Genomic DNA, 14,495 nt, shown 5'->3' on the forward strand with positions numbered 1-14,495 from the left:
TTTTTTTTTAACTTATAACCTTAAAGGGTTATTTTAAAATAGTCTATGGACTACCATTTTGCCCTCATTAGCTTCAGCATGGTGTGACTTCTCTAACAATTAAGCAAGAAAAAGATGCAAAACCACTTCGGGGTTAATCAGTGAAATCTTTTTCCCTTCACTGCGTACCAGATACCCCCTGGTGTTGCACGACTATTTTTATTCTGCTAATTTATGACAAGTGTTAAATAGAACAAAGAATTATTCCAACAAGTTATGCAACATGTTGCTTATTTTCAAAGTACAGTTTAATGTCTAGGTGCCAGCCCTTGATAGATATTTTGTAAGAACATCTTCCTGGACTTTGGGTTAGTTAAATCTAAACTTATTTAAGTATTAAGTAGGATAATGTGTATTGATTTGCTAAAAGAATCAAGTAATAATTACTTCGCTGATTCCTGAGGGTGGTATGACTTTTCATTGAACTAATCTTGGTAGGATTTTTTAAAATCCATTTTTGTAAAACGATTTCCAAGAAATTTTAAGCCTTTTCACTTCAGAAAGAAAAAAGATGTTGGGGCTGAGCACTTAATTTTCTTGAGCAGCAAGGAGTTTCTTCCAAACTTCACCATCTGGATACTGGTGTTTCTTTACAGATTCCTCCTTCATTTCTGTTGAGTAGCCGGGATCCTATCAAAGACCAAAAAAAATGAGGCATGTTAACAACCAACTGGAACAAAAACAGATTTTATGTATTTATGCTGCTCCAAGAAATGCTTTTATGTCTAAGCCAAAGGTAATTAATTATTTTTAATTTTTTGAGATGGAGTCACTCCATCCGTTGCCCAGGCTGCAGTACAGTGGCACAATCTTGGCTCACTGCAACCTCCACCTCCCAGGTTCAAGTGATTCTCCTGCCTCAGCCTCCCATGTAGCTGGGATCACAGGCACCTGCCACCATGCCTGGCTAATTTATTTTGTTTTTTGTAGAGACGGAGTTTCATCATATTGGCCAGGCTGGTCTCGAACACCTGACCTCAAATGATCTACCTGCCTTGGCCTCCCAAAGTGTTGGGATTATAGGCTTGAGCCACCACACCCAGCCCCGAATTAATTTTTTTTTTTTTTGAGATGGAGTCTCGCTCTGCCGCCCAGGCTGGAGTGCAGTGGCCGGATCTCAGGTCACTGCAAGCTCTGCCTCCTGGGTTTACGCCATTCTCCTGCCTCAGCCTCCCAAGTAGCTGGGACTACAGGTGCCCACCACGTCGCCCGGCTAGTTTTTTGTATTTTTTAGTAGAGACGGGGTTTCACCAGGTTAGCCGGGATGGTCTTGATCTCCTGACCTCGTGATCCACCTGTCTCGGCCTCCCAAAGTGCTGGGATTACAGGCTTGAGCCACCGCGCCCGGCCGAATTAATATATTTAAAATAAGTTCTGAGATTGTTGGAAATAGGGTAGAGGAACACATTTTACTGGCTACTTGCCAGAGTTAGTTAACTCATCAAACTCTTTGATAATAGTTTGACCTCTGTTGGTGAAAATGAGTCATGGTCTCTTGAACATGATCAGAATAAATGGCCCTAACCACACAATTGTAGTCAAAACTTTTTAGGTCACTAACTTGCTAGATGGTGCCAGGTTTTTTTGCATAAGGAGTGCAAATGTTAAGATCTCCACTGGTGAGGAAAGGCTAGTGTTACAGAAGGCTTGTCAGAGGCAATTTAACCTCCAAGCCCTGGCCCTCAGGCCTGAGGATTTTGATCCTGACAACTGAGGAACCGTTTGTTTCTGGATATTGCAAATAGGAGTCAAAGCTTGGTGCTCCATGGTCTAGTTCACGAGACAGGCATGGTAGTGGCTGGCAGCATCTCTGTAGGGGCCCCCAGGCCACAGCTCACCTTGGGAGGCATGTAGGAAGCCCGCTGGATCATCACGGGATACTCGAAATGCTCGTGCAGGTGGTCAACATACTCACACATCCTAGGAGGAGGGAATCAGATTGGGGCAATGATGTCTGAAGTCGGATTATTCACATGGTGCTAACTTAGCAGGGGCGAGTACCACTCAGAAATGACAGTGTGGGCCAAGGCTTAGCTGTGTTACCATGCGTTTCTAGGCAAGTTCCTAAACCTCTGTGCCTCAGGTGCTTTTCTTCTAAAGTATAGCAATGTGGGGTGCGGACTTTGAGGAAATGAACACACGAAGTCCCTCTAGAGGTTTTGCGATGCCCTTTAAAAGGCATCAATTCAGACTGTAAATATCTGGAATTGTTTGGGTTCCTCTGGTCAAAAGTTAGATGAATAGATTAAAATCACCAAATTTTGTGATCTATTTTTTAAGAAGTGTTTGTATTTTTTCCTATGGCTGCATTAGCCGCCAGGGGCTTGGGGTTTTTTTGGCAGGCAGGGCTGGGAGGGCCGTTTTTTCACGGCCTCAGCTGGGCATCTGGGAAGCATTAGCACTGTGGACTTTCTCGGTGCACTTTGCACCTGGAAAACAATCCGAACAGGTCCATGGGACACACCCACCTCCATCCAAGAACCGAGACATCTAGGGAACCAAACCCAGATGCAGAACAATGAAATACATTCCATACTCTCCACCCAAAAAATAAAATCACCAAATGAGGTTCCTTCCAGCTATACAAATGATTTCGATGAAGAGCAGAGGATTTAGAATCAGGTCAATCTGTGTTCAGGTTCTACGTCAGCCACTTGTTCTGAGCCTTGGGGCCAGCGACCGAGATCTGCTGCCTGACTTCCATCGCCTGTTATTGAACAGCTGTGACAGGCAGGCTGATATGGTTTGGATTTGTGTCCCTGCCCAAATCTCACGTTGAACTGTAATCCCCAGTGTTGGCGGCGAGGCCTGCTGGGTGATGATTGGATCATGGGAAGTGGTCCTTCATGAATAGTTTGGTACCCTTTCCTTGGTGCTATTCTCGAGATCGTTATCACAAGATGTGTTGTTTAAAAGTGTGTAGCATCCTCCCCCCTCACTCTCTCTTCCTCAAGAAGTGCTTGTTCCCCCTTTGCCTTCCACCATGACTGCAAGTTTCCAGAAGCTGAGCAGAAGCTGCTATGCTTCCCGTGCAGCCTGCAGAACTGTAAGCCAATTAAATCTCTTTTCTTTATAAATTACCCAGTCTCAGGTATTTCTTTATAGCAGTGCAAGAATAGACTAACAGTATAAAATAGTTCCACTATATTAAAAGGCAGCACCTGTCTACTCACTACCCCCCGAAGAGAAACGGTTACCATTATTACTGATGCCTCCTATGTACCCTCAGGGGTCCCATTTCTCTCTCACAGTCCTGAATTTGGCGTTTCCCTTTCCCAGTGAATGCTTTTTTGCCTTTGCTATATACTTGCAGTGATCTTTCTGTGAGACATTTAATTCCAGGAGACAGAAGTGTAATAAGCAAAACCCTATGTGTGCAGATGACTGGAAGCAGATTGTCCTAATTTAAAAGACCACCTGGGGCATTCTGAGAAATAAGATGAAATAAATGTATGTCTACACCATGGAAGACTCCAGTACTGGGAAGAGGAGATGGGACAGACGTATAGAATACACGTGATGAAAACAGGAGCTGGTTAAGGGAGTAGTATGGTTGCAAACCTCACCTTCAATGTACTTAAAAAATAAAGCGAGTCAGCTACCAGACCCTATCCTAGGAGGCAAAATGACTGTTCATTGGTGGGTCTCTGCTGTTACTGCCCCGTGTGGAGAAGTGGAAGCAGAACCCCCACTCCGCCTGAGTTACAGGACGGGCCAGTGGACAAGGTCTTAGGGTTTTTTGGTCATGAAGGCAGAATTTACAAGCTCTGGCCTAGATTGAGGGACCCTACTGAAGCAGAAAGTATTAATGCCACATTACTGACCTGTTTTTAAGGCTTGCAGAGACTGATATGTAGTCAAATATAATCAAGTGCTGCACCAGTTCACAGAGGCCAACTCCACCAGCATGGGGGCAAACAGGAACTAAAAGGAAATTGTTTCTATTTAATACCAAGAGTAGGGCGGGGAGAGGAAGGCGTGAAAGGGAACTTTCTGGTTTTTCTTATTGCCCACAGGTGATTAAATCATTCATTAATATTTAGGGATGAAATTCCAAGATGAAAATCATCAATAATTCCCGGATTAAGGCTAAATGAGAGTTAGAAGAAAATCAAAATGGCAAACTACAGACTCCTGTGCGTGTGAACTGCAAGCCATCAAGGGAGGTATCTGGTTAGTGGGGAAATGAACGTCTGGTCTGCAGCCACTGCAGCACCCTTACTTTCAAACTTTTTGGCCATCAGCAATACTGAGAGGTTCTCATTGACACTGCCCAGTCTGCAACTGTCAATCTGGAGGAACTGCAGGGCCTTCGCCTGTAGGAGTTGCTTAAAAATCACTCTATTGTGGCACTGGAAATAGAATTGAAAATAACAGCAACAGAAGAGTCAGCCTTGGCCCTCAGGATCTCTAAAACCTGGCAACGCGGCCACAACATGCCAATCGTTACTCAGCAGTGGCCTTCAGGAAGCCCAGGCTGTATTTTGTCTTTGTTCTCGCCGGGCATGAGGCAAGTTTTTATAGTGTGGGCAGGGACCCTGTGCTTACTTCTTTACAAATCTGCTAATGCAACAGTGTGAGTCAGGTTAAAATCACACTGGCTCGCCATTTATGAGGGAATGACTGTCACAGCGACTGATAAGTGGGAGGTGAACTGAAGCATCAGGATGAAATACGGTGACAGTGATGAGCAGGTGGCACAGACGACAACGCGGAACCGTGGCAGAGCAGTATTGCTCCCTTTGCCGGGAAAACAGAGAATCTGCTCCTCACTCTGCTCTGCTCGTGGGCTGACTGCAGCAGGTTTTGGCAGGCACTTGGGCTTCATTTATAAGCTCAAAAAGTGAACGCAGTCATGTTTATTCAGTTTGAAAGCTGGCTTTCTTAACACCATTTTCTGCCCTTGTAACAGCAACTTTAAATTGCTGCCTTGTCAATTTCAATTAGACCCTTTGAAAAAGATAACTGACCTTAGTCATATAAATTGGAGAAATAGCCACAAACTTTTTCTATATCTGACTAGACTCTGATAAAATGACCCAGTTTCTAAGATGATGAAAATTTCCCAACTGAAAGTACAGCAAGTGATGGAGCCTAACGCACGACTGTGTCCTTGGTCACTGGTCAGCGTGTACTGACCCCAAGGGGACGTCACTCACGTGTTGGGGGCGTCACTCACCTGTTCTCCTGTGGCAATGCCAATTCCTAATGGGACCAGTGCCTATAAAATAGAAGGCAGCCTGGTGTTATTTTCCTAAGTTTTGAACTGCAGCTCCTAATGTTTAAAAACACTTCCAGCTGAAGGAGGAAACAGCCCTGCTGTTGAGCCATGTGAAGACTCAAGACTGGCAAAGGATGTCCAGGGGAACACATGCGTGCGGGAGGGCTCTGTGCATCTGCAGAGAAGGTGAGCCCTGCTGAGCTGCCACCATCAGCCCCGTTCCTGACCAGGGCTCTGCAGATGTCCTTCTGTGGTGTCCTGGCCCATGCTCCAGCTGCGCTCCTCCCAACGTGGACGGCACCTCCTCCAGCCTGCGCAGTGGCATAAGGACAGGGCCACTCGGAGTGGCTCATTGTGAACTCACAGGGTCCAACCTTTGGCCGACTCCTTCCTGTTTGTCATCACTCTGTCATTTCCCTTCTTCTTGCCTCCCTGAGAAACCTCCTTCTAGAACCCTCTCATATCTTTTTTTTGTTTTTTTGAGACCAAGTCTTGCTCTGTCACCCAAGCTGGAGTGCAGTGGCATGATCCTGGCTCACTGCAACGTCTGCCTCCCAGGCTGAAGAGATTCTCGTGCCTCAGCCTCCCAAGTAGCTGGGATTACAGGTGCACGCCACCATGCTGGCTAATTTTTGTATTTTTAATAGAATTGGGGTTTTGCCATGTTGGCCAGTCTGGTCTCAAACTCCTGACCTCAGATGATCCTCCCGCCTCGGCCTCCCAAAGTGTTGGGATTACAGTTGTGAGCCACTGCACCTGGCCTCGTGTCTTTGTTGATTCCAAAATCCTCTTCTTTAAGGCAGGAAAAATCCGTGAAAAAAAAAAAAAAAAAAAAAATCCTCTTCCTTCCAGCTCAGTGGGTGGCCTTAGACCTCAATCTGCAGGTTAGGCTGAGACCACTGCTCACCTGGGAGACTCCTCACCTGGTGAGGTGCTGGACTCTGCACCTGAACACAGCCCTGCTGCTCTCTGTCCTCTCACCTGGTCCCTGAACACTACCTCACTCACCTGCCACCTGGCCTCTGGGCAGTCCGTCCATCCTCTACTGTGACTGCGACTCCACAGCTACTCTGCGAAGGCATCCTTGGTTTCTCCCTGGTTTCCCTTACCTTTGTTTAGGATAATAGCAATCACACTAACAGCTCACATTTTTGGAGCTCTGAGTGCCTGCCAGGCGCTGTGCAAAACACTGTCTTCAATGATTCCTGGTCTCAATCCCATGGGAGAGGAGCCATGATTATCCCCATTTTATAGAAAATGGGAAAACAGGTGTGCCAGGTTTGAACTGTTCCTGGATCACAAAGCTAGAAAGTGGTAGAGCCTGGGTTGGAACTCCACTGATCCCAGAGCCAGAGGAGGCATCTGAATCATCAGACGAAGCCAACTACTCAGCAGAAAAATCCCTTCATTCAGCAGCCAAGTATCCCTGATTCCAGTGCTGGCCCTGAGTCTCATGGGATGCGTGGCCTTGGGCAAGCCCCGCCTGTGCCACCCAAGGCCTTGGCCTTCTCATCTGCAGGTCTTAGTTTGAGCAGATGGTCTCTAAGGCACCGTTTCAAGCTAACATTTTATGCTTCTTAAAATTTCTAATGTATGTACTCTTGGTTCTTTATCTCAAAAGAGAAGAGAAAGGGAGAAACAGAGGAAGGGGGAGGAAGAAAGGCCATTTGACTTATTTGTTCTACCATTTTAAGCATATATGTCAGACTAGGGGCCAAATGTTTTTCTTCCTTTTCAATATTTCCTGAATCTGCTCTATTCAAGCTGCCCTCTCCCCTTATCTCTCCCAGATGCCTGGAAAAGCCTCCTCACTCCCATCCCTGCCTGGGTTTCTCCCTGCCCGTTCCTCACCTCCCACACACCCTCTGTCTCAGCGGACTCCACATGTAGCCACCAGTCACATCATCTGTGCTCCAGCTGCCACTATGCTGTTCTTTTTTTTTTTTTTGAGACGGAGTGTTGCTCTGTCACCCAGGCTGGAGTGCAATGGCACAATCTTGGCTCATGGCAACCTCTACCTCCCATGCTCAAGTCATTCTCCCGCCTCAGCCTCCTGAGTAGCTGGGATTACAGGCACACACCACTGTGCCCAGCTATTTTTTTTTTTTTTTTGAGACGGAGTCTCGCTCTGTCACCCAGGCTGGAGTGCAGTGGCGCAATCTCGGCTCACTGCAAGCTCCGCCTCCCGGGCTCACGCCATTCTCCTGCCTCAGCCTCTCGGAGTAGCTGGGACTACAGGCAGGCGGATTATGAGGTCAGGAGATCGAGACCAGCTAATTTTTGTATTTTTAGTAGAGATGGGGTTTCACCATGTTGGCCAGGCTGGTCTTGAACTCCTGACCTCAGGTGATCCACCCACCTTGGCCTCCCGAAGTGCTGAGGTTACAGGTGTGAGCCACCATGTCCGGCCAGTATGCCGTTCTTTCATTGGAGAAGCTGCAGTGGCTTTCTCTGACTGGCTGCATCCTCTGAGTGGACAGACCCCATAATCCAGCCCCACGTGGTAGCCTGTCTGACAGCTCCCTGGCGTGTGCCCTGCGCTCCCTGGGGCATCTCCACTGCCCCCGCCTGGACCTGCAGGCTGTGCAGCTGCTCCTTCCTCAGATACTCCTCAGGGGATGGCCTCCCTCCTGGAAGCAAAACCTGGGAGGGTTAAAGCCAGGAGCAGCTTCCTGGGAGATGCTCAGGTGGGCAGAGATCAGGTTGGTGCTAGGCCAGCTGGCATTCAGCAGGGCACAGCCACCCTGCAAGAGCCCTAAGGAGGAAAAAGCAAGTGGGACCCAAATTGAAAAGTCTTGTTTCCCAGGGGCTCATCCACGGAGATTCCTGTTGTGGAATGATTCCTCAGAAAGTTTGGGTTCTGTTTAAATAACGAAGGCTGTGGTCACTCTGCGGCTCCTGCTCACTCTTCCCTCACCTGAGGCTTAGCTTTCCTTACGGAGTCAGCTCTGGCCGTCCTCCTCGTCCCAGCCCACACCCAACGTTCTCCTCAATGAACTTTTCTACTGTGCTCAGCATTCAGTGCCCCGGCCCAGTATCCTCCAGTCTTTGTTTCATGTGTCTCAGCTTTTCTCTCTGTCGAGGCTGCAGCGTGGGAGAGGAGGGTATTTCTGAAACCCAGGCTTTAGCGGAGCATCCCACATAACGTAGATCATGTGCTGATTTCCTGAGAGAAACAGAGAACTGGTCCCCGAGCCCCCGACTCCGCACCTCCAGTACAACCCGTGAATTTATGTGGGATGTGTCAAGGTGTCCCTCCAAGAACTGGAACCAAGACCGCTCCACATGAGCCACATGAATGTACAGTCGTGTCACTGAGTGACAAGGATACCCTCTGAGAAATGTGCTGTTGGGCAATTTCGTCATTGTGTGAACATCAAAGAGTATAATTCCATGACCCTAGATGGTGGTGGAGACTACTACACACCTAGGCTACATGGCATGGCCTACTGCTCCCAGCCTACAAACCTGTACAGCATGCTACTGTACCGAACACTGCAGGCAATCGTAACACAATGGCCAGTATCTAAACATACTTAAACATAGGAAAGCTAATGCGCTGCACCACGACATTACAATCTCTCGACGTTACTAGGCAATGAGTTTTCCAGCTCCATTATAACCTTATGGGATTATACATACTGCACCATTATATATGCAGTCTTTCGCTGACTGAAACATTGTTATGTGGCACATGACTGTGCCAAACCAGTTAGCATGTAGGAGAAAAAAGTTATCAGATGAAAACACAAGGCCCGGTGCGGTGGCTCACTCCTGTAATCCCAGCACTTTGGGAGGCCAAGGCGGGCAGATGATCTGAGGTCAGGAGTTCGAGACAGGCCTAGTCAACGTGGTGAAACCTCATCTCTACTAAAAATACCAAAAAAAAAAAAAAAAAAAAAAAGTAGCCCGGCATGGTGGTGCACATCTAGTCCCAGCTACTCAGGAGGCTGAGGCAGGAGAATCGCTTGAACCCAGGAGGCAGAGGTTGCAGTGAGCCAAGATCGTGCCATTACACTCCAGTCTGGGCAACAGAGTGAGACTTTATCTCAAAAACAAACAAACAAAAACACAAAAAAACAAACAAAAAATGCTGTCACATTTCTATATTTACAAAGTATAGGAACCATGTCTATTAACCTTCAAATTGCTGGTAGCCCTTCAACTTTTAGCAGCTTACTAAATCTAAAAGAAACAGAAATAAGGGCAAAGTCTGAGCTGAAGTAGATAAAGGAACGTCAGGTCTGTAACCCCTGTATTTGTCACACACTACAATTATTTCAGCTACTTCATCAGGAAATAAATGCAAGAGGGAACAAGTGAAGAAATTTTAGGATCCGTCCCCAGCACTCTGGGAAACTAAACAAAAGATAAGGTGCCCCAGCAGCAGCCGCCGTTTTCCTACCTTGGAGATGGCAGCGTGCCCCAGAATGTCATCAGGGGAGGTTGGCTCCTCAATCCACAATGGCTTGAACTTGGCCAGCTTGGACATCCACTCCACCGCCTCAGGCACATCCCAGCGCTGGTTGGCATCCATCATCTGCAAAAAGAGACTCTTCACAGGGAGGTCTGCTCTGAGCCAACCTCGCGGCAGGGCTGTGGCTCCCAGGGAAGAAATGCTGTCACTCAGTGCCACCAACAGCCAAGTGAGACCGCTAACACCTCTGCTGAGGCCCCGCACACGGCCCTAACAAAAAGAGTCAGAGAGCAGCCACTGAGACGGGGACTCTGGCTCCAGGTAGTCTTTAGGAGGAGCTGTGAATTGCTCGAGGAGCCGCTGGGAGGTCCGGCAGTGCCCTGGGCTGGGCCATGAGAAATGCTCGCTGGCCCTGGGCTCTGGTCCAATCTCCATTTAGATGCCACCCAAATACATGTATCTTGCAGTGTTGGTTCTGTTTGTAGAAACCATTTTGTCACATTCTGAATCATGCACAATCAACATTAAGTTTGTTCAACAGTCATTTATCGACTATTGCCCACTATGTGTCTGGCACAATAATAAACAGCCTTAACGCTTTCATAATGGCACACCTACTCCACGAGGCACTTTATGGATTTTGTTCCATTTAATATTTATAATAATGGGCCAGGCATGGTGGCTCATGCCTGTAATCTCAACACTTTGGGAGGCTGAAGCCCGTGGATTTATTTTCTTTTCTTTCTTTTTTTTTTTTTTTTAGACGGAGTCTTGCGCTGTTGCCCAGGCTGGAGTGCAGTGGCGTGATCTCAGCTCACTGCAACCTCCACCTCCCAGGTTCACGCCATTCTCCTGAGTAGCTACAGTAGCAACTACAGTCGCCCGCCATCACGCCCGGATAATTTTTTTGTATTTTTAGTAGAGATGGGGTTTCACCATGTTAGCCAGGATGGTCTCGATCTTCTGACCTCGTGATCCACCCACCTCGGCCTCCCAAAGTGCTGGGATAACAGGTGTGAGCCACTGCACCCAGCCGAGCCTGTGGATTTCTTGAGCCCAGGAGTTCAAGACGAGCCTGGGCAACATAGCAAAACTCTGTCTCTACAAAAAATACAAAAATTAGCTGGCTGTGGTGGTTCTTACTTGTAGTCCCAGCTACTCAGGGGGCTGAGATGGGAGGATCTCCTGAGCCAGGGGAGGTCAAGGCTGCAGTGAGCTGTGATCATGCCTGGGTGACTGAGTGAGACCCTATCTCAAAAAATAATAACCCCATGAGGCAGTTCATATTAACCCATTTTACAAATAAGAAAACTGTCATGGAGAGAAATTAAGTAACTTGCTTAAGAACAATAAGTCAAGTGAATGGTGAGTTCAAGTCCAGTCCTCCCCTCCCAGGCCCTGGCTGTCTGTGTACCACTATCCTTCTTGGAAGCCAGGTGCTGGCTGTGCCCAGCTTAAGGGACAGCCCCTCATCCCTGATCTTATGCTTGGAGAAACGGATATCTCCACAGAATGTGCTAAGTGATAAGAGCTCCCTCCCAGGACACTATGAAAACCAGAGGAGAGTATGCCTAGAATGAATGTTTTTTTTTTTTTTTTAAGAGACTAGATCTCTCTGTTGCCCATGCTGGAGTGCAGTGGTATTATTGTAGCTCACTGCAGCCTCCAACTCCTGAGCTCAGTGATCCTCTTGCCTCATCTTTCAAAGTAGGAGGGATTACAGACATGCACCACCACACCCAGTTAATTTTTTTTCTTCTTTCTTTTCGAGATGGAGTCTCGCTATGTAGACCAGGCTGGTCTCAAACTCCTGGCCTCCAGTGATTCCACCCGCTTTAGCCTCCCAAAGTGTCAGGATTATAGGCATGAGCCACTGCGTTTGGCCCTGAACCAACTTTTTTTTCTTGTATTTTTTGGTACAGATGGGGTTTTTCCATGTTGCCCAGGCTGATCTCGTACTCCTGAGCTCTGGCAATCCGCTCACCTAGGCATCCGAAAGTGCTAGAATTACAGGCATGAGCCACAGCGTCTGGCCAGCCCAGAATCAATTTTTATCATAAGTTATTTGGATAAAGATGACCTCATTAAAAAAAAAAAACCAGCATTAATTCATGTATAAATAGTGATCCTGGGTCAAGAACTCAAAATTTCTATTTTAACTTATGCAAAAAAGCCTCTGAAGCCTCATAAAAACATCTTACTGTGACTTTCTTTTATGAAAATATTTTACACATGAGAACTGGTTTATACAAATACAAATCAGAAATGACTGATCCTTACATTTATCTCAGTGAAGTTCCAACATTTCTTCAGTAATGGCCCTGACACCCTCCTACCTGAGGAGCTGGGAGGGAAGATTAAATGACTGACACACCAGAGCACCAATGGGAAAACTGTTTGCTCAGGTGCATCTGTGTTAGCAAGAAAGGATCCTTAATCCCAAACTTACTTAACTAGTTCTGCAGAATTAAAAAATGTAAAACTATTAGTCCCTTTTTTTTTTTGCGTTTGCCTACTGCAAGACTATAGAACCATACTTCCTCTGACGATTACGTTTTTAAATTCCCAATGTTCTTTAATCTTGAAACGAGTTGCATTTAGCCCTGGACAAAGGCTGCTGCTTCTCAGTGGTGTGAGAGGATATTTACCAACGTCTTCTCTGGTCCAATCATGTCTCGGATGATTTGGCATCTTCGCACGTCATCCTGGAGATCAGCACCCACTTTTACTTTAAACCTAGAAAATGTATTTGGTTTGCTAGTTTAGACCCGTACCTGGACTTGGCAAGAGCACCTGGAGTTTCTGCAGGAGTGACCGTCTTTCTGTCAATAATTCACAGACCATGTTTTCTAGTAACCTCTTGCTCTTTCCTCAGATAAGTCACTTGAAATAAACCTGTGAACTTTATCTCTTCATTCAGTATCAGGGCAATGACTCTCAATTATCTATTGACCTGGAGTTAAGGAGCTAGACAGAGAAGTCAGGTCTTTTTTTTTTTTTTTTTTTTTTTTTGAGACGGAGTCTTGCTGTGTCACCCAGGCTGGAGTGCAGTGGCGTGATCTCCACTCACTGCAAGCTCCGCCTCCCGGGTTCACGCCATTCTCCTGCCTCAGCCTCCCATGTAGCTGGGACTACAGGCGCCCGCCACCATGCTCAGCTAATTTTTATGTTTTTAGTAGAGACAGGGTTTCGCCATGTTAGCCAGGATGGTCTCGATCTCCTGACCTCGTGATCCGCCCGTCTCGGCCTCCCAAAGTGCTGGGATTACAGGCTGGAGCCACCGTGCCCAGCCGAAGTCAGGTCTTTAATACAATTAACTCAGTTTTTGCTGTGCCATGAAAAGGAATTAAGAACAAAAAAGCCACAGTGAGAACTGAAAGGAGAGCGGGGCTGACAAGGGTGCTGAGCTACCCTCTGATAGCCTGAATGGGAGGGGTCTGGTTTACAAAGGAGAACTCTGTCTTCAATGAACTCAGTGACAGGAAGGCCACAGGGCTGGTCTGTTCCCTGCAGTGCAGGGGCCTGAGGTTCCGGCAGGGAAAATGATGAGGTCACATAACTAGGGAATAGCAAAGTGCAGCTGGATCCTGCGTGCAGAGGTCTCCTTTACACCACATCCAGACACTTATAGGGACCTCCTTAATCTGTGTGGATGTCCAGCTATTCTCTTGAGACATGGGCCTCTACGTCCACACCGCGTAACTCTGCTGTCAGAAGGGTGTGTTGCTGGCTTCAGTGTGGGCACTGGCAGGTGAAGGAGGGGACACCACCACGAGGAGGCCAGCATCTGCCCCCTGAACACCAGCCTATCCTCCTTGTGCACCTCCTTGGCTGAGGTCCTCCTGCTGCTTTGCAAAGAGCCCCAGCTTGCAGAGTGCCGCACACTCTCAGGCACCTGCCGTTCTCTTCTGTACCGGCCAGGGGCTTCAACTACATGATCCGTGATGCTCCAGAGAGGGTGGCTGGCCTTAGGCTCTGGGTGCCAGGCTTCCTGTGCTGAGAAGAGGCCCTTTAAATCTCCCCACAGCCTTCTCTGCCTTACCAGATACGTTGCTGCAGCCTCCCCCCAGTATGTAGAGGGAGGGCAAGCAGCCAGCACTTACAGCAGCTGTTCTGAATCCTGCCCTGTGCTGGTCCTTCTGAGATACGGCAACTTTGAGGAGGACCAAAGCTCATATTATTTCTGCTGATAGAGAGAAAATGAAGTTCAGAGAGGCTGGGCAATTTACTCATGACCACACAGCAAGTACTTGCAGGGGGTGAGGGGAAAAGGCAAGATGTGATTTCGGTTCCATCAGACGCCACCGCCTCTTTCCATGGCTTCATGTTGCATCCTTCAAGCTCTCACTCCTCAACCCTTTATTTAGCTGAGGCATTAACAAGAATTCAGTGCCTCTCCAACGGAAGTGTGCACAGGAATCACTCAGGGCTCTTGTTCCAATGCAGATTCCCACGCAGCGGGTCTGGGGAGAGGCCCAGGTTGCATTTCTGACAAGCTCCCAGGTGATGCTGGAGCTCCTGCTTCACAGATACACTGAGTAGCAGGAGGCTCAGGGACCTGAGTGGCTGCAAGTCAGGTAGGAAGCCTGGTGACATGTCACAGGCAAAAAGTGCCACCATGAGCTGCACTGAGGGACGCACAGTGACTGGGTCAAGAGAGATGATGGTCCCTCTGCATCCTGCCCTGTGTCAGGACGCAGGGTCATCAGCCATCGAGGCTCATCCAGAGAAGGTCTTAGGATGGCCTGAGGTCTTTACCTGCACAGGCAAGAGTCAGAAGGGAGAAGTGCAGATGAGCAGTGTGGAAAGGAGGTGGCC

General features: G+C 47.7%; 1 protein-coding gene across 3 annotated transcripts in view; it reads right to left on the minus strand.

The window, feature by feature from the left end:
- Positions 1-148: 148 nt before the first annotated feature.
- ENOSF1 (enolase superfamily member 1) overlaps positions 149-14,495 on the minus strand; it is a 40,215-nt gene continuing 25,868 nt past the window's right edge. For 2 of the 3 annotated variants that reach the window (XM_023228430.2, XM_023228431.1), the window contains 7 exons: positions 12,326-12,413; positions 9,666-9,800; positions 5,219-5,260; positions 4,262-4,391; positions 3,864-3,963; positions 1,878-1,959; positions 149-669 (listed from right to left, as the gene is read on the minus strand). In XM_023228430.2, coding sequence (XP_023084198.1) covers positions 568-669; positions 1,878-1,959; positions 3,864-3,963; positions 4,262-4,391; positions 5,219-5,260; positions 9,666-9,800; positions 12,326-12,413 — 679 coding nt within the window. In that variant the 3' untranslated portion in view covers positions 149-567. Of the gene's footprint in view, positions 670-1,877; positions 1,960-3,863; positions 3,964-4,261; positions 4,392-5,218; positions 5,261-9,665; positions 9,948-12,325; positions 12,414-14,495 lie in introns of all 3 variants that reach the window. The other variant, XM_023228429.1, reaches the window with a different exon arrangement.

This window comes from Piliocolobus tephrosceles, chromosome 18 (genome assembly GCF_002776525.5).
Source record: "Piliocolobus tephrosceles isolate RC106 chromosome 18, ASM277652v3, whole genome shotgun sequence".
NCBI classification, from domain to species: domain Eukaryota; kingdom Metazoa; phylum Chordata; class Mammalia; order Primates; family Cercopithecidae; genus Piliocolobus; species Piliocolobus tephrosceles.